Source organism: Canis aureus, chromosome 23 (assembly GCF_053574225.1).
Source record: "Canis aureus isolate CA01 chromosome 23, VMU_Caureus_v.1.0, whole genome shotgun sequence".
Classification (NCBI taxonomy): domain Eukaryota; kingdom Metazoa; phylum Chordata; class Mammalia; order Carnivora; family Canidae; genus Canis; species Canis aureus.
In genome coordinates this window covers 29,445,990-29,473,297 of record NC_135633.1, presented here as the reverse complement: position 1 = coordinate 29,473,297, position 27,308 = coordinate 29,445,990, and the positions used below count along the sequence as shown (strand labels likewise).

General features: G+C 39.0%; 1 protein-coding gene across 5 annotated transcripts in view; it reads right to left on the bottom strand.

The window, feature by feature from the left end:
• Nucleotides 1–21,656: 21,656 nt before the first annotated feature.
• Nucleotides 21,657–27,308, bottom strand: part of EMSY (EMSY transcriptional repressor, BRCA2 interacting) — a 142,243-nt gene continuing 136,591 nt past the window's right edge. For all 5 annotated transcript variants that reach the window (XM_077867106.1, XM_077867108.1, XM_077867107.1 and 2 more), the window contains one exon: nucleotides 21,657–23,697. In XM_077867106.1, coding sequence (XP_077723232.1) covers nucleotides 23,503–23,697 — 195 coding nt within the window. In that variant the 3' untranslated portion in view covers nucleotides 21,657–23,502. The remainder of the gene's footprint in view (nucleotides 23,698–27,308) is intronic.

Genomic DNA, 27,308 nt, shown 5'->3' with positions numbered 1-27,308 from the left:
TATCAGGGGTCCTGGGACTAACCCCACCTCTTCTTGGTCCCTCATGCAGGAAGCTGTCTTCTTTCCTTGGGAGCACTCAAAAGAGAAACGACTGAAACTGGAGTGGAAGAGCCCTGGTTAAGGAGGTAAGGGTCCTGGAGTCTGGTTCCAGCTCTGTAACCAATTCATGGTGTAATCAGTGCTGTGAGGGCCTCAGTTTCCTCTGTGGTTCTCTGAGATGGGCTGGAGTAGGCAATACAATCAGGTAATACATTCATTTTCTCATAGCTGCCTGGAGAGGAGGCAGGCGGAGAAATCTCATCACTGTTCTACAGATGAGGAAACTGAGGCCTGCAAGGCAGTGTTTTCCCTGAGGCTTCCAGCTCTGGCTGCTTACACTGTTGTGCACAGCGCTGGCAATTCTGAAACGTGCCCCATGACCAGGCCGTCCTCTGTAATGGTTCTTTTAGCTCCTGTCAGTTACCAGGGGCCCTGGCTCGGCTGACAGCCAGCGTGTCTGCTGCTGATGCTTAGATGCCCACATTCCTGGGCTGTGACGGGGAGCACACCCAGAGCCCAGGCGAGGGGCACCCGGAGGGGTTCCACTTGGCTGCAAGCCCTGGGGCCCGGCTGTCTGGGGAGTGTCAGGAAGCAAAGAACTTTCTCTCCTCACTGACTGAGCAGCAAGATATGTCTCTAGAAGTTGATACAGCAGAAGCTGGGTAGGGTGCAGGCTCAGCCTGGCCCTGAGGTGAGGCTGAGCCCTGCAAACTGCAGGGCAGCAAGTATGAGCAGAGCAGGAATGAGCTGGGGTCAGTAGATGACCAGGGAGAGCCGCCTGAGCAGCAAGACTGAAAGACCTCAGGCTAGAAGGTGAGACTTGGATTATTGTCCAAGCTTAACATCTTTTAGCTGTGTGACAGGCAGCACGGCACCCATCTCTGACCCTCAGTTTCCTGACCTGTAAAGTCCTCAACGCAGCTTGGTGCCTACCTATGAAACCTGCAGTGTAACCCTTATGAAGCCAGAGATACCCATGGCTCAGCCTCGGAGTGGCATTGCATTTAAAAAGCACTCCTAGGGGCACCTGAGTCGTTCAGTCTGTTAAGTGTCAGACTCTTGATTTCGACTCAGGTTGTGATCTCAGGGTCAAGAGATAGAGCCCTGCATCAGGTTCTGAGCTGGGCGTGAAGCCTCCTTAAGATTCTCTCCGTCTCCCTCTGCCCCTTCCCTTCCCCAACTCATGCACAAGTTCTCCGTAAAAAAAAAAAAAAAAAAAAAAAAAAGAAAGAAAAGAAAAAAAAGTTGCTCCTAAATAAAGCCTTTAGAATATTCTAAACAATATTATTAAATACTAATAATCTAAAATAAGTCATTCTTTACTTAATTCTCTTAAAGAGAAAATAAATCTAAATACAGTCCATGCAATGCTCTCAGAATCCACTCTTCTCTTGTCTGTGTCTATCCTCTGCCTGGTTTGGCTCATCTCTCCTCAGATGCTCTGAAAACTTTAACCTTGGACTATCCAGTATGTCCCACCTTTCCTCCTCCCTCGCCCCCAATACTTTATTATATGGATCAACTCAGCCTCTTCTCCAACAATAGGGAAAATAAGGGAGAAGACTGCAGGGTCCCTCACACAGCTCCCTTTGGCAGGATGGGGATCCTGCATCCCTGAGGCCCAACGCAATCACTGCTATTATTTAAAGCTGCAGCAGGACAAACATGATTGATGCATGAATATCAAGGCCTGATCCTAAACCCTGTCCACTGACAAGCCTCTGCCTTTTCCCTCCTGTTCCTTCCCATCCTTACCCTGTAAGGGGGTTCTTGCAATGCAAGATAGGGTCTTATACTTTGGGAATGGAAATGGAGCTGGGGAGGGCAGCCAACGAAGAGCCAGATCAGAGGGTGGCAGGAAGGGGAAGGACTTGGACAAAAGAAATGAAGCCTGTTTCCTAGGAGGTTCCACTATTCCCTAAGATGTAGGAAGCTGAAAGGAGTGTTGGCTCCCATCCTCTCTCTCTCCCTCTCTCCCTCTCTCTCTCTCTCTCTCTCTCTCACACACACACACACACACACACACACACACGTCAGATAAACTACAAATCAGAACTTTTCTTGAATGCATCAAAGATCTGAGGTCAGAGGATAGCCAAGGACACTCTGACTCCTTTGGAGGTATAGGCCCCTGCAAGGAGAGATGAAACCAGGGGGGACTGGCTCACCTGAGACACAGCTAGACATTGTGTGGCCACCATACAGGCAGATAAGCAGAAAACAGCTACAAGTTTCCTAACTGCTGATGGCTGAGTGTTAGCTAACATGACAGTATAGAGCCCTAGACTCAAGGAGGGCTCTTTCCTGTGGGCGTCTACCAGGTACTTACAAGAAATAATGGAGGAAGCATGAGAGACTGTGGAGAGCCACCTCTAGGAGTACCGATGTGCAGGAGGAGTCATAGAGGAAAGTACAGTCCCTGCCAAGACCCTTCTGTCATAGGGAACAAAGCCCTAAGATACTTGGGCAGGGGCAGCAAATCTTGTTCCCAAGGGCAGGGGCAAAATCCCATTGCTGATGAGAGAAGGATACAGGAAAAATCTATATTAGTAGAATGCAGAAATCTGTCCAAGATCCTAAACAGATACCACTAGTCTATTACTGCTAGAAGAAGGCAGGAAATCCTATCCAGTGCAAGACTCACCACAGATATAAGGCAGAGAGTGGCTTTCACAAGAAGAGGAGACAAGAACGCTGAGAAAACCCCACCTCTGAGGCCCAGGCACACAGGGCCAGCCTAAGATGGAGGCAGGGGCACAACAAAGAAAATCTTTCCCTGGGCTCACAACAAGCCTCTTGTAAGAGTAACACACAAATCAGTCTATTACTGGGGAAGGAGAAAAATGTAGTGTGAACCCTTCTGTGGTGAAGAAGCGCAAGGACGGCTGAAGTCTGAGGAGTGGGGTCACTGAAAAAAAAATCCCCCAGCACCTTATTTCTAATACTAAACATGAGGCAGTTCTAGGGGAATGTGACACTTGTGATACACTGAAGATAACTACAGTTACGACAAACACCCAAACCCAGCTCAACTCCCTACCAGATCAACTCAATCCCACACACTAACAGTCTGACAGAATAGGAGACATGCCCATTCCTAGGTGTAAAGACTTTTATCTCAGTCTCTACTATTCTACAAATAATGTCTGACATTTAATAACAAACATAAGATATATCCAAAGAGCAAGAAACAAATGACCCATTGTCCAGAGACAAAGCCATCAATAAAACCAGACTCAGGGGTGATCCAGATGGTTGGAACTGTCTGAGGAGGACTTTAAAATAAATAAAAATAGGGGATGCCTGGGTGGCTCGGGGTGTGATCCTAGGATCTGGGGATGGAGTCCCACATTGGTCTCCCTGTGAGGAGCCTGTTTCTCCCTCTACCTATGTCTCTGCCTCTCTCTCTCTCTCTCTCTGTGTCTCTCATGAATAAAGAAATAAAATCTCTAAAAAAATAAAATAAATAAAAGTAATATGCTATAGAATCTAGTGGGAAAAGTGGATACTACACAAGAACAGATGGAAAATGTTCAGCAAAGAGACTATAAGATTGAGTCTAAAGAAAATTCTAGAAATAAAAATCACAGTACTAGGGATGAAGAATCCTTTCAGTGGCTCATCAATAGGGTGAAAATAACTGCGGACTGGACCAGCAAGGACAGGCCAATAGAAATTACCCAAATTAAAAACACAGAGGAAAGAAGACTGGCAACAAAAACAGAGTTCAAGAGCTAAAGTAAGTATAATTGCAGGATGTCTGAGTGGCTCAGTTGGTTAAGCATCTACCTTCAGCTCAGGTCATGATCTCAGGGTCATGGGATCAAACCCCACATCAGGCTTCCTGCTCAGTGGAGAGTCTGCTTTTCTCTCTCCCTCTGTCTCCCACTCTCTTCACTAATGAGCTCTTCCCCCAACTCTCTCTCTTGCTTGCTTGCTCTCTCAAATAAATTAATAATAAAATCTTTTAAAAAATCAAGTGTAATTGGACCCCAGAAAGGAGAAAGTGAGAGGTCCTTTAATTGTTCAAAAAGAAGACATGAACTACCTTGGATTTTGGTAAATTCACGATGATCTTTTTAAGTTCTAAAGAAACCACTACTAAGATAAAAACAGAATGTATATCTTGGACTTGTATATCTTAGACTAGTAGAGGGAAAAATGGAATGGCACCAAATAATCCAAACGAAGGGGAGAAAGGGGAGAAAAGGAAATAAAATGAATGGAATAAATGGAAAGCACAAATAAATGATTGATATAAAAATCTAATATATCTACACACATACAAATTAAATATGAATAGTAAATGTTGTAGCTCAATTACGAGGTTTTCTATTAATCAAAAGGTCTCTTTATAAAGAGTAAAAAGCAAGCCATAAAGAAAGGAAAACATGTGCAATACATTCAACCAGAAAAGAACTTACACTCAAAATACATATAGAAATATTAAGAAAAAGATAAGAATCAAATAGAAAAATGGGCAAAAAACTTGAAGAGGCACTTCATAAAGAGAAAAATCAAATGGCCAATAAATATGTGAAAATAAATTCGAGCTTAATAATCAGAAAAATTAAAATTAAAATGACAATGAGATTCTAATACACACTTACTAGAATGGCTAAAATCCAAAAGCCTGACAATATCAAATGCTGACAAGGATGTGAAGCAACATGAACTCTCACTCATTGCTGGTGGGAATGCACAGTGGTATAACTACTTTGGAAGGCAATCTGATAATTTCTTATAGTTAAACATAGACTTACCACACAACTCAGAAGTCATACTTCTGGGTATTTACTCAAGTAAATTGAAAACTTAAGTAAATAGAAAATCCTATACATGAATGTTTATAGCAGCTTTATTCATAACTGCTCCAACAGGAAATAATCAAGAGGTCCTTCAAAAGGTGAATGGATAAACAAAACTGCACATAATGGTTAGGGCTCTCTAGAAGAACAGAACAAATAGGATATATAACTATAACTATATATAGTTACAGTTATATAGTTATATGACTACAACAAAAATCAGAAGAGTGGTTATCTCTTGAGAAGAGAGGAGGAACATGACCCAGAAAGATGACATAAGACTTGTGTGGTTGCTGGTAATATCCTATTTCTTAACTTGGGGGGTCGTTATAGGAATACTTGATTTATAATTATTCTCTAAACTGTATTTGTTTTGTACACTCTTCTGCATATGTGTTTCTAAACTTAAAAAGTATTAAAGAAGAGTATAGAAACATATTCCTACAGCATTTTAGCCTCTTTCTAGGCACTTTAGCCTGCTAACCTCCAGAAAACAGTGAACACTGTCCTCCTCCAGCCACACTATTGCTAGAGACAATGTTGGTGTCACTTAGGCATAATCTTTACCCACTCTTGCAACTTTTCATACCTTGCTCCCTAGTGCCACTATTTCTACCATCAGTGCATACTTCTGGAAATTCTCTGGCCTGGATAGCTATTATTCAGTGAGCAGCTATGTGCCAGGCATTATTCCATGAACAGTGGATACAGTAGGTAGTAAGACAAGAAATCTTTTCCTCAATGAGTTTACGTTACATTCTAGTATAGGAAGCACTCATGTCAATAAACAAAATGTGGTTTCAGGTACTAAGTTCAATGAAATAGGTAAAATAGGGTAATGTGAAATAGATAGCAGGCTTTTGCCAGGATAATCTAGAAAGACCTGAGAAGATATTTGAGATGAAACATAACTGATGGGCAGCCCGGGTGGCTCAGCGGTTTAGTGCCACCTTCAGCCCAGGGAGTGATCCTGGAGACCCAGGATTGAGTCCCACATCAGGCTCCCTGCATGGAGCCTGCTTCTCCCTCTGCCTGTGTCTCTGCCTCTCTCTATCTCTCTGTGTCTCTCATGAATAAATAAATAAAATCTTAAAAAAAAAAAACAGAACTGATGAAAAGGAAGCAGTTTTGTTTGAAGAGTTGGTAGAAAAACCTTCTAGGCAAAAGTAAGAGCAATTGCAAAGGTCCTGAGACAGGAATCTGCTTGCCATGTTCAGAGGAGAGCAAAGGACACTGTGGCTGAAACATGGTGAATGAAGAGAATGGAGAAAGATGAAGTTGGAGAGGTGGGTAAGGAAGGGTCAACCACACCAGAGATGGGGTTGGGGTGTTATGCTAAGTGTAATGAGAAGTCAGCAGGTGTTTGGTTGATACTTAACCCAAAAGGTATTTACAAAGTTTAGAACTGCTTTTTAGCAGCAACTGAATGGAGATATAATTCATCAACCACAAAATTCATCTACTTAAAGTGTAAAACTAAATTGCTTTCATAATTTCACATATATTCAGATTAGGCAAGCATCCCCACAATCAATTTTACAACATTTGCATCACATGGAGAGAGAGAGAGAGAGAGAGAGAGAGAGAAATACCTCCATACCCATTAGCAGTCATTCCTTCCCAGCCCTAACCCCAAGCCCTAGGCAACCACTAATCTACTTTCCATATGGATTTGCCTATTCTGGACATTTCACATAAATGAAATTTTACATCTTTTTCTTTCGTTTAGCATGTTTTCTGTTTGGTGTTGGGATTTTTTTTTTATCTTTCTTAGTGTGAAAGTTTTTACTTATTTTCCTATGTATTCGATTAATAAGAAAGGAATGGTGAAGACTCTGGGCATAATTGTGAATTTGTCTATTTCTCCTTGTAATTCTGTTTTCTCTAATACGGTTGGAAATTCTGTTATTAGGTGCATATGCTTTAGGATTATGTCCTCTAGATGAATTGACCCATTCATCAGGAACTGGTGTCCTTTATCTCTGACAGTATTTTTTGCTCTGAAATCTACTTCATCTGATATTACTATAGTCGATTCAACTTTTTTGGTATTCTTTCTTTCCTTGTATATATTTTTCAATCCATTTACTTTTAACCTATTTTTTACTTTACTTTTAAAATGTGTTTCTTGGAGGCGACATAGTTGGACATCTTGATTTTATATTTAATGATTTATGCCTTTTAATTGGGCATAAATTATTTACATGTTATTATTTATCTGGTTAGGTTTAAACCTATCATCTTGCTATTTGACCTCTCTCTTCCTTGTTCCCATGTACACTCACTCAGCTTCCCTTAATAAAATCCTACAAAACCAGTGTATTGTCAAAATCAGCTTTATTTTTATTTTATTTTATTTTTTTATTTTTTTTTAGCTTTATTTTTAAAACTTATTTTCAGTGGGTACAGAATTATAGTTGAGAGTTATTTTCAGTACGTTAAAGGTGCTGTTCACTCTCTTCTTGCTTAAATTGTTTCCTGAAAAAAAAAGTTATTATCCTTATTTTTGTTCCATTGTATTGTAATGTGTCTTTTCCCTCTGGTGCTTTTAAGATTTTCTCTTTATCACTGGTTTTGAGCAATTGACTGTGAAGTTTCTTGATATACTCTGTCATGCTTCTTGTACTTGGAGTTCTTTGAGCTTCTTGCATAAATGGATTTATAGTTTTTATCAAATCTGGGGAAATGTTGGCCACTGTTTTCAGGTGTTTTTTTGTTTTTTTTGTTTTTTGTTTTTTTTTTGATCTTCCTTTTATTTCTCCAGGATACCAAATTATGCATGTTAGATCACTTGAAGTTGTCTCACTGTTACCTGATGCTCTGCTCATTTTTAAAATGTTTCTTCATACTGTTTCATTTTGAATTATTTCTATTACTATCATTAAGTATATCATCCTTCTTCTGAAATGCCTAATCTGCTGATAATCCCATTCATTATGTATATATAGTGATATATATGATGACACATATATCAGATATTGTAATTTTCATCTCTAGAAGTCTGATTTGGATTTTTTTTTATATCTTCTATAGCTCCATTTAACATTTGAACACATATATGCAGTTATAATAACTTTTTAAATGTCCTCGTCTGCTAGTTTTTACATCTGTGGTGATCCTGGGCTGTCTTGATTGCTTGATTTTTCTCATTGTAGGTTGTATTTTCCTGCTTCTTTGCATTTCTGATCATTTTTACTTGATGCTAGTAATAGTGAATATTACCTTGTGGAGTGCTGGATATTTATAAATATTTCACAAACTTTGTTCTGAGATGCAGTTATATTAGAAACAGTTCGATCTTTGGGGTTATTTCTTTTAAGATGTGTGGGGCAGGATTAGAGCAGCATTTAGCCCAGGGCTTATTATTCCTAACTACTGAGGTGAGACTTTTCTGAGTGCTCTACCTGAAGCCTTGTGAAATACAAAGTTTTTCAGACTGGCTGGTCAACATTATTCCTGTCCCTGTCCTGCATATTTGATCTACCTCTTAGTTCAGTCTTCTTGACTCAAGGAGTCCATCAGGCTCTGCCTGGGTTCTCCTCCCTTGCTGCGACCTGGAAACTCTCTTGTGTTTGTTTCCCACCTTTCAAGAATCTAGACTATCTTTGATGCTTAATGTCTTGAAAACCGTTGTTTCATGTATTTTGATTGTTGTTGTTTCAGGCAGAAAAGAAAAATCCAGTCTCTGTTACTCCATATTGGTCAGAAATAAGAAGAACATGGCCTCAGGGGTTTATACTGAGGCATGTTTACAGATTGGAATGATCCAGGAGAGAGAAACAGAAAGGGAGAGAAGATGCTGCTGCAGAGAAAAGGGATAATTTCAGGAGAGAAATCCTTAAGATAAGAAGGAGGGATGTATCTAGGTCCCTGGTAGTGTGTACCTTATTAAGGAACGGGAATACTTTCTGCATTTTTACTACAGGAGAGTCAGGTATGCAGGTCCAGATGTAAATTAATCAGTCGGAAGAGTGGTTAAAAGAAGTGTCTTATTGGGATTTCAGGGTCCCAGCAGACCCTGAAATGAGGGTGTCCATCAGTCACTAAAGAGAGGATCCCAGGGAACACTTACAGGGGTGGAGAAGCAAGGCAGGGAGAGGAAGACAGCAGATAAAGGCAACATGATCAAGCAAGTTTCCACTATGGGTAATTGGGGCTTAATGTGAGTGGAGAAAGTGCCTCTGAGTGATCCTGAATTAAGAGAGCTGGCTTATTTCTACATCCATTCCTATCGATCTTTGGCTGACTGAGAGGCACGAGTTCTCCAGCACTCCAGTGCCTGCATGGGGCAGAGCAGGCCCCATGGCCAGAGAAAGCCCTAAGGCAGAGAGGCTCAGTGCTGGTAGGGGGAGTTGGCCAGTCTGCCCTGAAATGAAAAGACTCAAAGGGGCAATGAGTGGGGGCACGGACAGCATCTCAGCACGTACTACACAGATGGTCACTAGGATTCCAACAATTAGCCCATAGAATGCAAGACAAGGTCATCATGTGGAGATGGAGATTTGAGGGGAGGGGAAATGTCATTCTTGGTCCCGGTGTCCTGAGACTGCATGGGTCCCATGTGCTACAGCTGTTGATCAACCTTTTGTTTTAATACTGGCACACGTGTGCATACACATGCACTATTTTCCCCACAGCATTCCCACGGTGCTGAGTCCAGGGCTGGGAATGGCGCACAGCATAGATGTGGTGGCAGCAAGCAGTAGTGAAAAGAGCACTAAACGTGGGAGCCATCACGATCCCTGGTTCTGTCAATTATTGAGCTGTGCAATGTCAGAAAATTGGTTTCCTAGCTGGTAAAATGCTGTTAACTTACCTCTCAGGACTACTTTGAGAATGTGAAGAGAAACAGAGAACCTGAGACCACTCTATAAACTTCAGAGCACTGAGCATATGGAGGAATTATTACCACCAGATGCCACCTGGTACTTGTAAGCTGCCCCAGAGTCACTAAAGATAAGCTTCCCAATAAAACCCACTGAAGGTCACAAGAAAATCTCTGGGAGGTCAAATAAAGACTTGATACTGAAAATGTGGTCTGCGGTTCAGCAGCACTGGCATTGCCTGAAATCTTGTTTAAAATGCAGAACTCAGATTCCGGCTAGAACTGAATCCAATCTACTGAATGGGAATCTGCATTTCAACTTCAGGTGGTGGTTCAAATGCACACTGAAGCAGCAGATTCTCTGGTCCTGTCATTGAGGTCAAGCCCTGCTTCTTTTCCCTCACTTAGCCCTCTGGTTTTTAGGGCAGCTCAGCTGCCTCCACCTTAAGATTTTGCACTCTGGTCTGCGTCTGCTCTAGGGAGAGACTGAGCCCTCCTCTTACTCCTTTAGCAAGGCTCTGTATTCTTGTAGCTGAGATGGAAAATTATAACTATGCTCATGATAATGATCCTGAAGAAACTGGAGTGGGTAGGATCATGTTCAGAAAAGTCTGATAATGCATTTCTGAAATTTACCGTCTAAAATGGTTAAAATTAACAACAACAACAATAATGTCCTGTTGCTTAATTTATTTGAACTGTGGCAATCCGGAAAAGTCGTCAGTACAAAATGACTCATTCCCTGAGGGTTCTGAATAAGATTCTAAAATCACCACCCATGGTTTTCCTGCACTTTGAAGTGACAGAACAAATGACAACAGAGATGGGCACTGTCCTCTGGGTCCAGAGTGGCTGATACACAAACATTTCACAACAATAACATCCTCATCCCAAAACAACCTGCAATAGGGATGTTATTTCTGGATTTGCTTGTGCATTTTAGTTAATGAGCATTTGTGCACCTGCGAGCAGAACCCCAGAGCCAGTCTGGGAGTTTTCTACACAGCCAATCAACAAACTTGTTGGTGCCTCCTTCACACCAGGTACTTTTTCCTAAGGCCACAAAGATAAATCCAACTCTCAGAGCAAAACTTTCCTGGAGCAAAAATTAGGAGCTATAGAGATGTAGAACAGCCATAAAGGAGATACAGATGAGGAGGCAAAGAGGGAGAGAGTCAGGGGGAGCATCCCAGGTGACCCTGGAATTGCAGAGTGAGAAGGGGTCTGGTCAATAATCAGTGCATTGCGTGTGAGGAGGGAACAGCCTATGCAAGGCAGAGTGTGCAAGGACTTGTCAGGGCTCTTCTTCCAGCAGGACAACAATCTAATGCTAAGGAAGAAAAACAATATAAATAGCCCTTTAGGGATCCCTGGGTGGCGCAGCGGTTTGGCGCCTGCCTTTGGCCCAGGGTGCGATCCTGGAGACCCGGGATCGAGTCCCACATCGGGCTCTCAGTGCATGGAGCCTGCTTCTCCCTCTGCCTATGTCTCTGCCTCTCTCTCTCTGTGTGTGTGTGTGACTATCAGAGATAAATAAAAATTAAAAAAAGAAAATAGGGATCCCTGGGTGGCGCAGCGGTTTGGCGCCTGCCTTTGGCCCGGAGCGCGATCCTGGAGACCCGGGATCGAATCCCATGTCGGGCTCCCGGTGCATGGAGCCTGCTTCTCCCTCTGCCTGTGTCTCTGCCTCTCTCTCTCTCTGTGTGTGACTATCGTAGATAAATAAAAATAAAATAATAATAATAATAAAAATTAAAAAAAATAGCCCTTTAAGTCATCTTAACAGCCTCCAGCTGACTGCTCTGAATTTACTGCCATCTAGTCACCAGGCACCCCATCTTAGGGTGCTCTGCTTTGTTCATTCTTTTACCCCCCTGCCCATGAATAAGGCCAACCTTCCTCCAGCCTCAGCTCTGGGGTGTTTTGTTAAGGCCTCCACCCCAACCCAAAACCTGACCTTTCCTCTTCTCAGCATGGAGTGGGATGCCATGGACAGGTAGTAACACAGCAGGAAGCATGAATCAGGAGGGAGTTGACCATCATTTGGGACAACCTGAAGCTGAAGTACTTGTAGGAAATCCAGCCAGGGATGTTTCAAGGCAGTGGGCTTAGGCTCAGGGAAGAAGTAACAATTGCAGATAGCAATTTGGGACTTATTAGAAAATTGAGGCAGATGTAGCTACCCGCCTACCCACTTCTGTCCCTGCATATTTTCTTTCTTTTCTGTTATAATGGATGAACCCAACACCTTCCCAAATCTCTACTTCAAGGGATTCTAGAAGAGTACACCGGCAATTGGGCTCTCTTCTGCATTATAAACTTTTCCCTCTCCACTGGATCAGTCTCATCAGAATCTCATTTCCTTAAATTAAAACACAACAAACCTCTTGACCCCATTTGCCTTTCCAGCAACTGCTCCGTATCACTGCTCTTTACAGGAACTCATTGAATTATCTGTATTCTCAGTCTCTAATTCCCTCTTCACATCCTATTCTAGCTTTTGTCCCCAGCTCCACCAAAACTGTTCTTTCCAAGGTCACCTATGACTTCACATGGCTCACTCCACTAGTCCTCATCTTACTTCATTTAGCAGCTTTATCTGTTTCTAAGATAAACACATTATCTGTTTCCAAAATACTAGAACCTCAATTTCCAGCTTTACCTCCAGTCCTTTTGGCCACTCCTTCTCAGTCTCTTTTTCTGGTTCTATTTCATCTTCCTGACCTCGGTGTGCTGGACCACCCAGGGATCAGCCCTTGGAGCTCTTTTGTTTTCTACCTACCTACTTGACATCTAATAGGTGTCTTGAATTTAATTTATCCCCAATTGAACCCCTGATATTCTCCTTCTCCTTCAAGATTAGATCCTCCCACAATCTTTCCTAGCTCAGTAAATGGCTAGACTACTCTTCCAAGTGGCACAGAACAAAACCATAGTGTTGAGAGTGCTGTCAGCAAAACAGCAGAGTAGATAGCTCCAAGCTCCAATCCTATCTTCAGCAACTGAAACACAAGCATAAAATACCAGAACCAATCTTGTTAGAACTCTGGAAAATAGTCAAAGTTTTATATAGCAATAACCAAATGCTAAATCAAGAAAAAGGCAACTTTTGGAAGTATAGGGTAGTTAGTAAGGGCTGGGGGAAGCAGGAAGGGGAATTATTATATAATGACTACAAAGTTTCATTTTGGGATGATGAAAAAGTTCTGAAAATGGGCTGTGGTAATGGTTGCAAAACAACATGATGTACACACCACCACTGAACTGTATGTTTAAAAATGGTGAAAATGGCAAGTTTTATGGATACTTTACCACACACAAAAAAAGACAAACAAAACAATAGGAAAGCTTTGTAGCATTTCTACTAGTCTTGACCCTATCCTCTCCCTAGTTTAGCAATGATCTTAAAAATGCCCATGTTGCCAGAGTGGGGCCCTGGTCCCTGCTTTTGAAGGAACAGAGCAGACTTTATTTGCAAATTATTGTGTACATTTATCCTAACCTGCCTCAGGACTGCTTGAGGGACTGAAGCAAGACAGTCATTTCTGTTTCACCTAACCCAGAATTCAGCCATGCTGGAAATGCAGAATACATTGTTTGAAAACACTGTAAGGCTGACAATCTGCAGACAGCTAAGGCAAAAGATTATGGTTGAGACACAAAAGACCATCCAAGGCCTGGAAGGAAAAGCCAAGGAGAGTTTCTTTAAGAAATTAAGGCATTCAAAAGCACTTGTATATAAGAATTTAGAAAGCCACATATAGGCTTAGAAAAGAAATGACAAGACCTCAAGGTTTCACCTCAGGCTGGTCCCTAGGCTCAGTGGACATCTGGATAAGTGTTGAGGAGGGACCACAGCATAAGGCCAATCTGCAAAGACCAAGAGGTGTGAGTGTGTGTGTGTGTGTGTTTGCTTAGCCCTGGGGTTCAAGGAGATCTCTGTCAAACCACCAACTCAATACATGCTGAGGAACAGAGACTTCAGTGACCACACAAGAAAAGAATACATTCTCTGGGGGGTAAATAGAAGATGTCAGTAAACAAATGAACCACTACAGCCTTTAGCAATAAAAAAAAAATAAAAATAAAAAATAAAAACCCTGGGGGAAAGGGGAAATCTGATTCTAGTTACCACACCATAATACTCAAATGTACACTTTTCAACCAAAAAAAGAAAAAAAAATCACAAAGTATACACATAAACAGAAAACCTATTCAAAGGAAATTGACATAGTCCCCAAGAAAACCCAGACGTTGGACTTGCTACACAAAGACTTTAAAGTAACTGTCTTATATGTGCTCAAATAGCCAAAGGATAACATGGATGAAGAACTAAAGGAAATACAGAAAGTGATTTGAGAACAAAATGAGAATATCAATAAAAGAAATTATAAAAGGAACCAAATGGAAATTCTGGATGTGAAATGTACGATACTGAAATGAAAACTTCATGGAAAACAGTACAGGTGTTTCTCAAAAAAATTAAGAACTACCCATGTGATCCAAAAATCTTACTTCTGGATACATATACACTGGAAATGAAATCAGTATCTCAGAGAGCTATCTGCACTCCCATGTTCACTGCAGCATTATTCACAATAGCCAAGATATAGAAACAACCTAAGTGTCCCATCAATGGATGATTGAATAAAGAAAATATGGTGTGTGTGTGTGTGTGTGTGTGTGTGTGTGTGTTAGAGAAGACAAACAGTGCAGAATCTCATTTATATATGAAATCTTAAAAGTCAAACTCACAGAAAAGAGTAGAATGGTGATTGCCAGGGGCTGGAGAAATGAGGAGATGCTGGTAAATAAATTTTAAAAAACTTTATTAGAGGGGTTCACAGAAAATTTGAGCATGAAGAAGGCAGAATCAGTGAACTTGAAGACAGGACAACTGAAATTATACAGGAACAGAAAGGAAAAAGGGGGAGGAGAAATAAACAGAACTTATTGGGGCCTGTGGGACACTATCAAAAGGGTCAATATATGTATTATGGGAATACCAGGAGGAAAAGAGAGAAGGGGGCAGAAAGAATATTTGAAGAAACAATAACTGAAAACTCTCCAAGTTAGATGAAAGATATGAGTCTACACATTCAAGAAGTTCAATGAACTCCAAGTAGGATAAACTTAAAGACAGAGCCACACTAAGACACATTATAGTCAAACTGTCAAAAGACAAAATCTATAAAGAGGGCAGCAACTCTCAGGTACAAGGCCTCCTCAATAATATAAACAGCCAATTTCTCACTAGAAACCATGAAGCCTAGAAGGCAATGAGATGACATATTTAAAGTGCCAAAAGGAGGGAGGGGGGAAACCCTGTCAATCAAGAATTCAATATCCAGCAATCTGTCACTCAAAAACTAGGGAAAAATTAAGACATTTCCAGATAAACAAAAGCTCAAGGAGTTCAATACCACTGTATCTTCCCATAACGAAATACTACAAAGAATCCTTCAAAGGTGCCTGGGTGGTTCAGTTGGTTAAGCATCTGACTTTTGATCTCAGCTGAGGTCTTGATCTCAGGGTTCTGAGTTCAAGCCTCATGTTGAGCTCCATGCTCAACATAGAGGCTACTTTAAAAAATAAGTAAATAAAATGAGTCCTTCAGATCAAAACAAAAGGCCACCTGACAATAAGTTGAAGTCATATGAAGAAATAAAGACCTCCAGTAAATGTACCTACATTGGAAAATATAAGAGCCAATAATATTATTGTAGTTTTGGTTTGTAACTTCACTTTTTATTTCCTACATAATTGAAAAGACAAATGCATAAAAGTAATTATAAACCTGTTATTGGACACAGAGTGTATAGAGATGTAATTTATGATGACAACAACATAAAGGGGGGATAAAGCTATATGGGGCAAAGTTTTCTATGCTATTGAAGTTAAATGGTATCAATTCAAACTAGATATCAATTCAGGATGCTAAAAGTAATCCCCATGGTAATCACAAAGGAAATATCTATATATCTAAAATATGTACACAAAGGAAATGAGAAGGAAATAAAAACATTTCAATACAAAAAAAAGCCAATTAAACACAAAAGAGGGCCATAATAGAGGAAAGGAGGAATTTTAAAAAGTATTAGACATGGAAACAAATATCAAATGGCTTCCTTATTACTAATTACATTAAAAGTAAATGGATTAAACTCTCCAATCAAAAGCTGAGACTGGCAGAATGGATTAGAAAATGATCCAATATGCTATCTGTAAGATTCATTTTAGATGCAAAGACATAGATAGGTTGTAAGTTAAAGGATGGAAGTATATATTCCATGCAAATGGTAACCAAAAGCGAGCCGAGGTGACTATACTGATATCAGACAGAATAGACTTTAAGTCAAAAACTGATACAAGACACAAAGGACTATATAATGATAAAAGGGTTCATTAAGAAATAACAATTAAGAAATAACAATTATAAATATACTTGAATCAGAGCTCTAAAATATGAGTCAAATATTAATAGAACTGAAGAGAGAAGTAGACAGTGCACAATAATGGAGACTTTTGGAGACTTTAGTACACCACTTTCAATCATAGATAGAACATCCACAATGGAATGAAGATGAAAAACTGGACATTGCACAAATAAGTGGAAATTAATCAAACTCTTAAACAATGATTGAAGAAATTATAAAAGAAATTAGAAAATACCTTGAGATGAGTGAAAAAAAAAAAAAAAACCCACAACATACCAAAACTTATAGACTACAACAAAAGTGGTACTCAGAAATTTACAGCTGTAAATGCCTACATCGAAAAATGAAGGAAGATGTCAAGTCAATAACTTAACTTTGCACCTTGAGGAACTAGAAAAAGGAAAAAGAAGAAAAGCAAAACTAAGCCCAAAGCTAGTAAAAGGAAGAAAATAATAAAATAATGGAGATAAATGAAATGGAGACTAGAAAAACAAGAGGTAATCAAATGAAACCAAGTCAGTTGTTAGGAAAGATCCTCAAATTGACAACCTTTTAGGTAGTGATGAAGAAAAAAGAAAGACAATGCAAATAACTAAAATTAGAAATGCAAATGGGGACATTACTGCTGTCTTTGTGGAAATATGAGAATTAAAAGAATATTTTGATCATACACCAACAAATAAGATTACTTAAATGAAATGGGACAAATTCTTAGAAACACACAAGTTACCTAAACTGACTTAAGAAGAAATAGAAAAATCTCAACAGATCTATATAACAAGAAATTGAATCAATCATCAAAAACTTCTCAACAAAGAAGAGTCAAGGATTAGATGGCTTCACTGGTAAGTTCTATCAAACATTTAAAGAATTAAAACCAATCTTTCTCAAACTCTTCCAAAACATAAGAGGGAACACTTCTTAACTCATTTTATGAGGCATTACCCTAATACAAAAGGCAGCTAAAACATCACAAGAAAATTACAGACCAATATTCCTCATGAATATAGATACAAGAATCCTTAACAAATACTAGCAAACTGAATGCAATAGCACATTAAAAGATTATTTACCATAACCAAGTGGAACTTATAAAAGGAATGAGTGGTTCAACATAAGAAAGTCAATCAATTTACATATTTATAGGACAAAGGGAAACACCCAATCTCAACTGATGCATAAAAAGCATTTCATAAAATCCAACACTCTTTCATAATAAACACTCAGAAAAGTAGGAATAGCTTCCAGTTCTTTCTCTGACTTTATATCCTACTACTTCCTTCTTTCCCATTCACTCTGACCCTATCTCACTATTTTCTTTACTGTTCTTTGAATATCCCAGGCACGGATCTCAGGGCCTTTGTACTTGCTGTCCCTTCCACCTTGAACACATCAGCCTGACGGACTCCCTCACATCCTGCAGGTTTTCTCTAATTCACCTTCTCAGAAATTCCTTGTCTATTCCATCTAAGATTTAACACCCACAGACCCTAGAATTTCATATTCTCCTTTCCCACTTTTCTTAATTACCATAGGATACTATTTAATTTATATTTATTTAGAATGTAAGATACATAGCACAGGTTGTTTTATTTTTCCACTGTTTTATTCACTGCTATATCCCTATTGGCTAGAACAGTGCCTAGAACAGTGCCTGGGTCATAATAACTGCTCAATATTTATTCAATGATTTAATCCATATATGGATTAGAGGTCAAAGTGATAGTACAGATGATAAACCCTGGTGAACTAGATCTAGCATGCAAGGAAATAGCAGTTAATCCTGCGGAGAACCAAATAGGATGCTACTGACTTGAATATGAGAGTGGATCCTATCAAGATTATCAATGATCTCACTAAACTCTTTCTAACAAACTTGAATATGAAGCCTTGATATTCAAGCGCATAAAAGAAAAAAATCCAGAAAGCTCAGCACCTCTTACTTTAGGCTGAAAGAATTTAGAATGACTCCTTAGGCTACTGCATTCCCAGAAGCACACTGTGAGAAATTGCAAATAATTCACAGTAGATAAACAGTGGTAAGTGCTAAGTAAACATGTGTTTCTCCCCAAATGCTAGAGGAACCCAGCAGTGCGGTGGAATAAGCTCTCCTTGGACACATCTGGGCATTCTTGGTGAAGAATGTGGTTTTCAAGTTGAGCTTTGAGGAACGAGTGAGACTTTCAAATACAGAGCATAAACTGTATGTGTGGCGGGGGAGACAGGCAGTAGGTCAGGGTAGTGAAATGGGTTATGAATCTAGAAATGTAGATTGAAGTTTTGGCTAAGACCCGTGAATGCCAGACTCATACTACAGTATTAGGGAAGCAGAGATGTTTGAGAAAAGGACATAAGGAGATGAGACTGGCATCAAAAAAAGGTCAAATATATTTTTCTGTTCTCATGAACTAACATAACTCCAAGTATTTTGTACACGTTATTAATTCATTTTGCCAGGTTCAATGGCTTGAAACTTTTCAGTGATTTCTCATTGTTCTAATAAAACCTCAAACTGTTATCTATAACCTGCAAGATCCATCTCTATGTTCTGCTCCCATCACAATTGCTGCCTTCATTTGCTGTTTCTGCCATACTGGCCTTTCAAAGTTCCTCTCTCCCCAAGCCCCTTCTACCAAAAGGCTTTCATCTATCCTTCTGCTTGGACAGCTGCCCTCCATTCTTTTTGCCTAATCGAATCCTCTTCCTTCAGATTATTTTAAGAATTCCATTCTGAGCAAAATTCCTCAGCCTCCGTATTTATATACTATCATGACACTACTTATCTTTCCATCATAGCACTTAGCGATGAATATATTTAGTTATGATCATTCATTAATTTATCTCCTTTATTAGGCTGAAGTTCCGTGAGGGTAGGGGCTTCTTTCCCTAGCCATTATATCCCCAACATCTGCACACAGAAAAGTGCCTAGTAACTATCTGTTGGAAGGAAAAGAAAAAGGATATTTAAAAGTGGGGAGCAGATTACACAGCAGCATAAATCATCCTATCTTGTGCTATCCAAAGCCTCTTAGACTTCGTTCAAACTCACATGGCTTGTCAGGATTCAAACCTAGGCTTGTTTTGTTTTTAAAGTAAGTGCCATATTTTCAGTTGCAGTCTGTGTGAACAAGGAAGAGGTAAGAAAGGAGAGCAAGACTTCTCACAAGTTCAAATCTGACCCTATGGTGTTTCGATCCTTTTTTCAATATATAGGTCATCAAACCTCAGTTAAAAGTTTATAAACCTGTAAACAGAGGCAGCAGACTATTTTCTCACTCTTTTCTTGGAAAGGCCTTGCTTATATGGTGCTTTTTCAGTCTACTTCCTCTTATCTGGGATTTGTGACACGTAATTGAACTCAAAAAACAAACTTGTGTGTGAGCACCTCTGTGTGAAGGCACCTAAGACTGACAAAGAGATCATGTTATAGGCCAATATCAAGTTCCCCTGTCTTTCCAAAGGCCAATTCTCTGTGTGTGGTGGCACACACACACTCCTAAATAGCAACTTGGGGAATTGCGTGATGCCTACTAGCATATTATCTGTGAGCTCTGGTACTTCATTTGTCTCTGGGCCTTCGGTTTTCTATTTATAAAGTGGGAGTATGTATAAATACTAGACTTAAAAAAATAGAGCACCTAACTTTGTGCCTGGGGCATTTTTACATACACTGTTTCATCCAGTCTTCACAATGATCTCATGGGGGTCACTTTGTGCTATGGGGAATAGGACTTGCTCAAGTTCATATGATCCAGTAACAGGAGTCTGGGAGTCAAATCCAGATCACTTGGCCACTATTTCTTTTGTACTGTCTCCTATCCTAGCAAGTCACTGAGAGAACCGCACAAAGACATGTATTTAAAAGTGTTTTCAATTATAAAGCTCTATATGGCTTTGGTTTTAAGAATGTTAAGCAATTTGTTATATTAGAGATGAAGAAGATTAAGATTTTAACGGTGATGAATTAATTACCAGAGAGAACAGGTTACTTTTCTCTTAAGAGCAGTATTATTGCCTGTACTTCAAAAGTTCTCAATTTAAATAATTAAATAGAAAATCAATCAATTTAAAAATGGGCAAAGGGTAGTTCTCCAAAGATAAATGAATGGCCAATAAGCACATGAGAAGATTCTTATCATTAGCCATCAGGAAATGTAAATCAGAACAATGAGGTACCACTTCACACACCAAGATGGCTATAATTTAAAAAATAATAATAATACAAACACAAAAAATAACAGCAAGCACTGGTGAAGATGTAGAAAAACTGGAACTCTCCTATACCGCTCTAAAATGTACAATCACTGTAGAAAGGAGTTTAGTAGTTTCTCAAATCATTAAAAATAGTTACTGTAGGACACAGAATTATACTCCCTAGATACCTACCAAAGAGAACTGAAAACATATTTAAAAACTACACAAATGTTCACAGCTGCATTATTCATAATAGCTAAAAAGCAGAAACAACCCAATGTCCATCAACCAATGAATGGATAAAAGGTGGTCTATTAAAGCAATGGAATATTACTGAAGGACTGAACGGTGCTACAACCTTGAAAATACTATGCTAAATGAAAGAAGCCAGTCACGGAAGACCACATACTGTATGATTCCATTTATATGAAATGTCCTAAATAGGCAAATCCATAGAGACAGGAAGTAGTTTAGTGGTTGCCTAAGGCTGGGGTGGTGGGGTGAGTTTCAAGGGTAACAACTAAAGGGTATAGGGCTTCTTTTTAGGGTTATGAAAATGTTCTACAATTGGCTGTAGTGATGGCTGCCTAACCCTGTAAATATAGTGAAAACCACTGAACTGTACACTTTAAATGAGTGGATTGTATGGCATGTGAATTAATTTCAATAAAACCTTTTTTTAAAAAGTTCTCTAAGTTCACCATAAACTGCATTCTGCAATACAAAGCATTTATCAAAGTTTACTTTAAACCAAATGGATTTTTCTTATCACTGCCTAAAACAGTTAGGACTCTAATAATTCTGTAGCATTTGCAGTATAACCTCTGAATATCTTTCACAAGGACTGACTTAAAATTACATTTAATTTATGGACTTAAACGTACGAAATACAAATAGAGCTGATGCTAAGACTTTCAGTAAAAGGATACCTGGAGATCCATATATGGCATCACCATCCATCCACTTAATCAAAAAACCTAAGAGTCACTCCTGTTTCCTCCTTCCTTCAGCCCTGTATCCATTCCATCAGCAGGAAGCTCTCTGTTTGTAAACTCCATAAGGGTAGAATTTTCTGTTTATTTACTGTGGAATCCCTGGTGCTTAGAACAGTACCTGACACGTACAAGATGTTTAATGTTTGTTGAATAAACAAAAGAATTCATGCTCTCCTTGAAATCAATACCTTTGAAAGAAAAATAAATGTTAAATCCCTCACTTGGTAATTTGTTAATATATACACACTAATTTTTAAAAGTGTAGATGGTGGAAGTTTCATCTGCCATTCCAGTTGCTGAAAACAGATTAAGGCTAAATTCTCAAAGGGACACAGGTATGCCATGCTGCCAGAATATGTAGAAGTAGAACATAATAACTTTATTCAAGTATGTTCTTGTTACCTGACCCATGAATGTTTAAAGATATTTTATTTTATAAAAACTTACATCTGTAAGTAATGGACTGACCATAACAGAGGGCTTAACCTTGAATATGTGGTTAGGCTTAGGGGCCTACAGACCCCTAAGATTATACGCAAAATCTAACATGTGTATTGGCATTTGTGTCTTCCGGGGGAGAGTTCATAGTGTAATCAGATTCTCAAAGAAGCCTAGGACTGGAGAGGTTAAAAAGTTACTTAACTAGAAACAATCACAAAGTCTTTTAAACATGAATTTGTACAATAAAATAAAACCCAACAGCCCCATCTATGGGTAAGTCGTTATCGTTCAGGAGAAATGATGGCGACTACCAGAGGTCAGTGCATCTTATGAATGCTTGTGTTTAAATTTTCAGTGTCACTCTAGTGGGAACTTAATAACTATAGTATCACAGTTTTTTTTCTAGATATAGATGCAAAAATTAGGAGACTGTTGATGAAATCTACTTACAGTACTTCAGCACCAAAAAATTGGGCAGTTATGCTGATATATGTATGTACAGTTCAACATTTGTCAGTCTTAAAATGCTTATTTATAGTGAAATCTATATAAAACCGTTAAAAACTTTTCTATTTACATTTTTTTAAAAAATGAAAAGAATTGCTTCCTTTGCCACAACTTGTCAAAACTGACCGTTACCCTCCCACCCTCTTACCCCTCACTCTACTTGTGACAGACAGTGATCACAAGACCCAAACATATTGCTTAAAACAAACTGTGTCCTAAAAAGGCAGAATGCTTAAAAACATTACATTTAGAACTGTAAATGAATTTTTTATACATTTCAAAGGGGGTTAAACAAAAGCATGTAAAAGTTATTTTCAAAGTCTCAGTCCAACACGAATGTGCAATTTCAATGTTAAGATAGCATCATATGAATAATTTTTCCTAAACATAGCTGAACATTTCCTTTGGGCCAGAAAATGTTTCTTTTCCTCTCCTTCACAATGAAACATTTTCTCTTAAGTTTTCTTAAAGGAGTGGGGAGGGGTGGGAGGTGGAAAGGGCAGGCAATCCTGGTTTACAGGAAATCTGTCAGAAAGAATATGGCCTGCTTTGAAATGTTTACATTTAAATAAATAGAAGGCAAGTGTGCTGCCTGGAGCACAAAGAAACAACAACACAATAAATTAGCATACAATTGGTGAGAATGTACAAGCCACCCAAAAAGCACTTCCCACTGGTTAGGGATCTGATTTCCACCATCGAACAAGGATTCTTTAATGCCAGTATTTTTCTAGTTATTTTATAAACTATAAACTGAGCAAATGTAAAATGTTAACCAATTCAACACTTCCAAGGATTTTCAAAAAACATAAAAGGTTTTTTAAAAAACTGTTCCTGACACACCTTTTCAAAATACAAACTATTCACATTCTCCTTCTCTGATGGTGTTTTGCTCAGTAGAAACCAGTTGAGGAACATTCACAGGAAAAGTCTCTTTCCACTGCATGACAAACTTTTCCATCAGGTGTGGTCCAACAGAGAAAGAATGTCAGGTCTTCTGTCACTTGTAGATGTGCATCTTTTCCTTTTTCTTTTTTTTTTTTCTTTTCCTTTTTTTAAAAAAAGTACATTCCCCTGTGAGTTTTATCTTGTTTTAAAATGCTGCTCCTGCAGCAATTCTTGTTGAAACACTGCTATTTTGGGGTCCACAGCCTAAGCCTGGGCAAAGTGCTCTCATTAGACATCAAAAATCAAGGGCTTCCCTGGACACTTGGTAACCAAGTAGGTTTTAAAGTGCACTCCTATTTCCAAAACACTTAGGACCGTTCAGCAGAACTCTGAGAGGGGCTGGGTTCGGTTCCATCCTCTGTGCTACTGTCAATGTCTTGCTCCATTGCGGTCTCATCGTCATCCAACTGCTGGCTAGTGAAGTTGTTTAGCTCAAGAAGCCCACTGGGCTCTACAACCACGTTGGAACTGGAGTGACAAGGAATAGCATACTGGGGAATGGCCTGGAAGAGAAGACACGGAAAAGGGCTTTATGGTAAGAAAAAGAAACACGAAAGGATTCCCCCAACACTAAGGAAGGAAACAAGAAAACTGACATTTATCGGACAACTACTACACGCCAGGCACTGTGCTAGGTGCTTTAACACATAATGTTCTACTAAATCCCCATAACACTCTTAAGAAAAGTATTATTCCCATTTTACAAATGAGGAAACTAAGAGAGTGACTTAATCAAGGTCACACAACTGGTCAAAGTTAAAGTGCCAGGATTCAAGTCCAAGTTCTACAACTTAAAATGATCTTTCCACTTTCTGATGGCACCTCTTCTAATAGAGGAGGCTGAAGTCTGTGCCTAATTCAAGAGAGAGAGAGACTTTAAAGGACATTTTCCTTTGATCATTAAGCAAATTTTAAAGGTAAATGTAGTCAGACTTCACCCATTATTATCTGTAAGATAAATGGTTAATTTGCTGACACCACAATATATTTTGAACCTTTCAGTAACCTTCAGTAACCATTTGGTAGCTCAAAGGGGAAGTTATTTATTTGGGTCAATACTAATACTCTTTCTTGAGTAGACAAAAGGCAAAACTGTCTTTTAAATAATAAAAATACCAGTAGGCAAACACATATTATGGCCATATTGCCTTGTCAGGTTCTTCTTTCTCATCTTTATCAGATACCTTTTAAAAAGGTCTATCAGTTCACATCATACCCCTGCTTCAAGTTCTACAACTGTTTCTTATCGTACTTGCTATAAAATCAAACTCCTTACCATGACTCCAAGTTTATGTCAAACTCACTTATACCTTGGACCTTTGCAGTTGTTCTTCCCCTCTTCCTGTAATACTTTTTCTCCATAGCTCTGCATGGTTGGTTCCATCCTATCACTTGCATCTTAGCTCAAAAACTTAGGGTAAAAGGCTTTGAGAAGCCTTCCTTCTATGAGTATGAAACTGGATCACTGGGTAGATCCCATCCCTACTACTATTATATTGTTACTTCTTGGTTGCATTTATCATGTTTGTTATTTTTCTTCTTACCCTTAGAATGTAAGCTCCATGAGAGTATATACTACAGCACAGATCTTGAATATCTTTTTTCATTACTTGATGCATAGAGCTCTGAACAGGGCCTGTCACGCATCAGATGCTCAATAAACATTTGCATCAATTTTCAAATGAATGAACCTATCTTTAGCATTAAAAGTCCCAGGGCAAAGTTGAATATCAGGAAATATACCTGACCAAAACAATCTTCTACTAGGGGGAGGATATAAATATAATTTTAATACTACCAAGAAAATGTTGCAAGATGCCAGGACACTGAATCTAGGGTAGTGGAGTTTTCTGTTATTTGTTTTCCTCTCACTCTTCCATATAGTTCATCACCGTGAAGAAACCTTAGGTGGAGTCAGGAGACTTGGATTTTAGTTCAGCTCTGGCTCAGACTTGTTGTGGACCTCTGAATAAGTCACTTTACCTCACTGAGCTTTCATCTCGCATAAAATTAGAGAAGATATACTCTAAAAGATCCACAAGGTTCTAAAATTCTATGAGTTCCACATATATAGACTCCTTCAGAATAGAAGATCTATTTGTCTTATTTACTCTGGTCTCTGCATCTAGCACAGTGCCTAGAACACAGAGGTTAAATAATACATGTGGTATGAATGAATGAATGAATGAATGAACAAACGAATGAAATGCAGATTGTCTACCTCCAAAGAACAATGCTTTTCATTCAAAGCATTTATTATTAAACATGCTGAATTCTTATAAAATATTTTTCAAGGAATCAAAGCACTTCTGCAGGTTTCTTTCATTCATCCTCATACTATTTTACTGAATCTGTTATATCAGTACTTCCAAGTACTTCCAGTCAAAGCTAACTGTAACTAGTAAGATCTGAAAATATCCTAACAACATATTCATGATGATAATAGTAACAGGAGCTATGTTTATTGAGTGTTCTTCTGTGTCAAACACTTAACTGACTGCATTCCATACAGTTTCCCACAAAATCCTTAAAACCACCCTTTGAGGCATTTCATTCTATGAAATGGAGATACAGAGGTGAACTCTGTTGCGTCAAACCACAATGCTGGGAAGGAGATGTACAGGTGAAACTTAAATCCGGGTGTTTCTGGACCTGGTTAGGAACTGAGCTTTTGTTAAAAGCTCAGTTCCTAACCATCACAAAGCCCTTCCCTCTGACATGGCCACCTAGCATATGGAATACACTGAAAGTTAGTTCTGAGTTCTGTAGAGAGCCTACTCGTTAGATACTACCCTTGATATATGAAGCAAAGTACTTTTCAGCCCTGTACATAAAGTGCAGAAAATAATTTCCAAATAAGTTATCCCAAATTATTGGTATTTAATTTTACCAATTTAAACCCTCAGGAGCCACAGAAAATTTTAGTAAAATGGTAGTAGCTACCATTTATTGGGCAATCATTAAGAGCCAGGTACTGTGCTAGGTGCTTCATCTCAATTTTGTGTAATCCTCCCATCAATCACATAAAGTAGGCATTCCTTATTCCCATTTTTACTGATGAGGAAACTAAGGCATAGTGAGGTTAAACAGCCCTGCCCAAAGTCACACAGTGAACAGCAAAGCTAGGAACCCATTCCTTTTCCACTTCTTTAGGGGGTAAAAAAAAACACAAATCCCTCTGTCAAGAATTACCTAATTTGCTAACAATTGTTTTTACAGAGAGGAACAAATCATTTAATAATCCAATGGTCAGTTTTATTTGCCTTTAAACATTTTTTCCACACTTATTTATATCGTACTTGGATGAATATTGGTTAATTTGCATTCTCTCATAGCCTGGCATCATGGTAAAGGGAAAGTTTACCACAGAAACTTCCAAGTCACACAACAATGAATCTATGGTAAATCTTAGATTATCCACATTTCAGTGAATCCAAATTCTCCATTAACTAACAAGAGCTAACAAGAGCTGATAATGTTCCAAGCCATCTATCAGCTTAGCCACACACACACACACACACACACACACACACACACACGCACACAAATGACAAGTGTCAAGAAAAAAACCCGATACATCGCAAGGAGAAAGAGAAGTAAAACACAACTTCTAAAGGCTGGTCTGGACTCCATAATTCTGTAGTCTTGATCTATTATTATGCATGATGACAGATGAGTTTTAGAATGAAGGGAATGTGAGGCATAGAAGATCTACTGCCAATGAATAATTCATTATGTTCACTAGCCTGTACTTACCAAGGCAGGACAGTAACCATAAACAAGATTTTTCAACAATGATTGAAATAAAAAGCAAAGCTTTATGGTTAATCCCAAATTAAATATAAAATTAAATTATGTAGAAACATTTTCTTTTTTTTCTTTTTTCTTTTTTTTTAAGATTTTATTTATTTATTCATGAGAGACACAGAGAGAGGCAGAGACATAGGCAGAGGGAGAGGCAGGCAGGGAGCCCAATGTGGGTGGGACTCGATTCCAGGACTCCAGGATCACGCCCTGGGCTGAAGGCAGACGCTCAACCGCTGAGCCACCCAGGCGTCCCTAGAACATTTTCTTAAAACATGTTTTTCCAGACACTGTAGTTAATTAAGGTTAA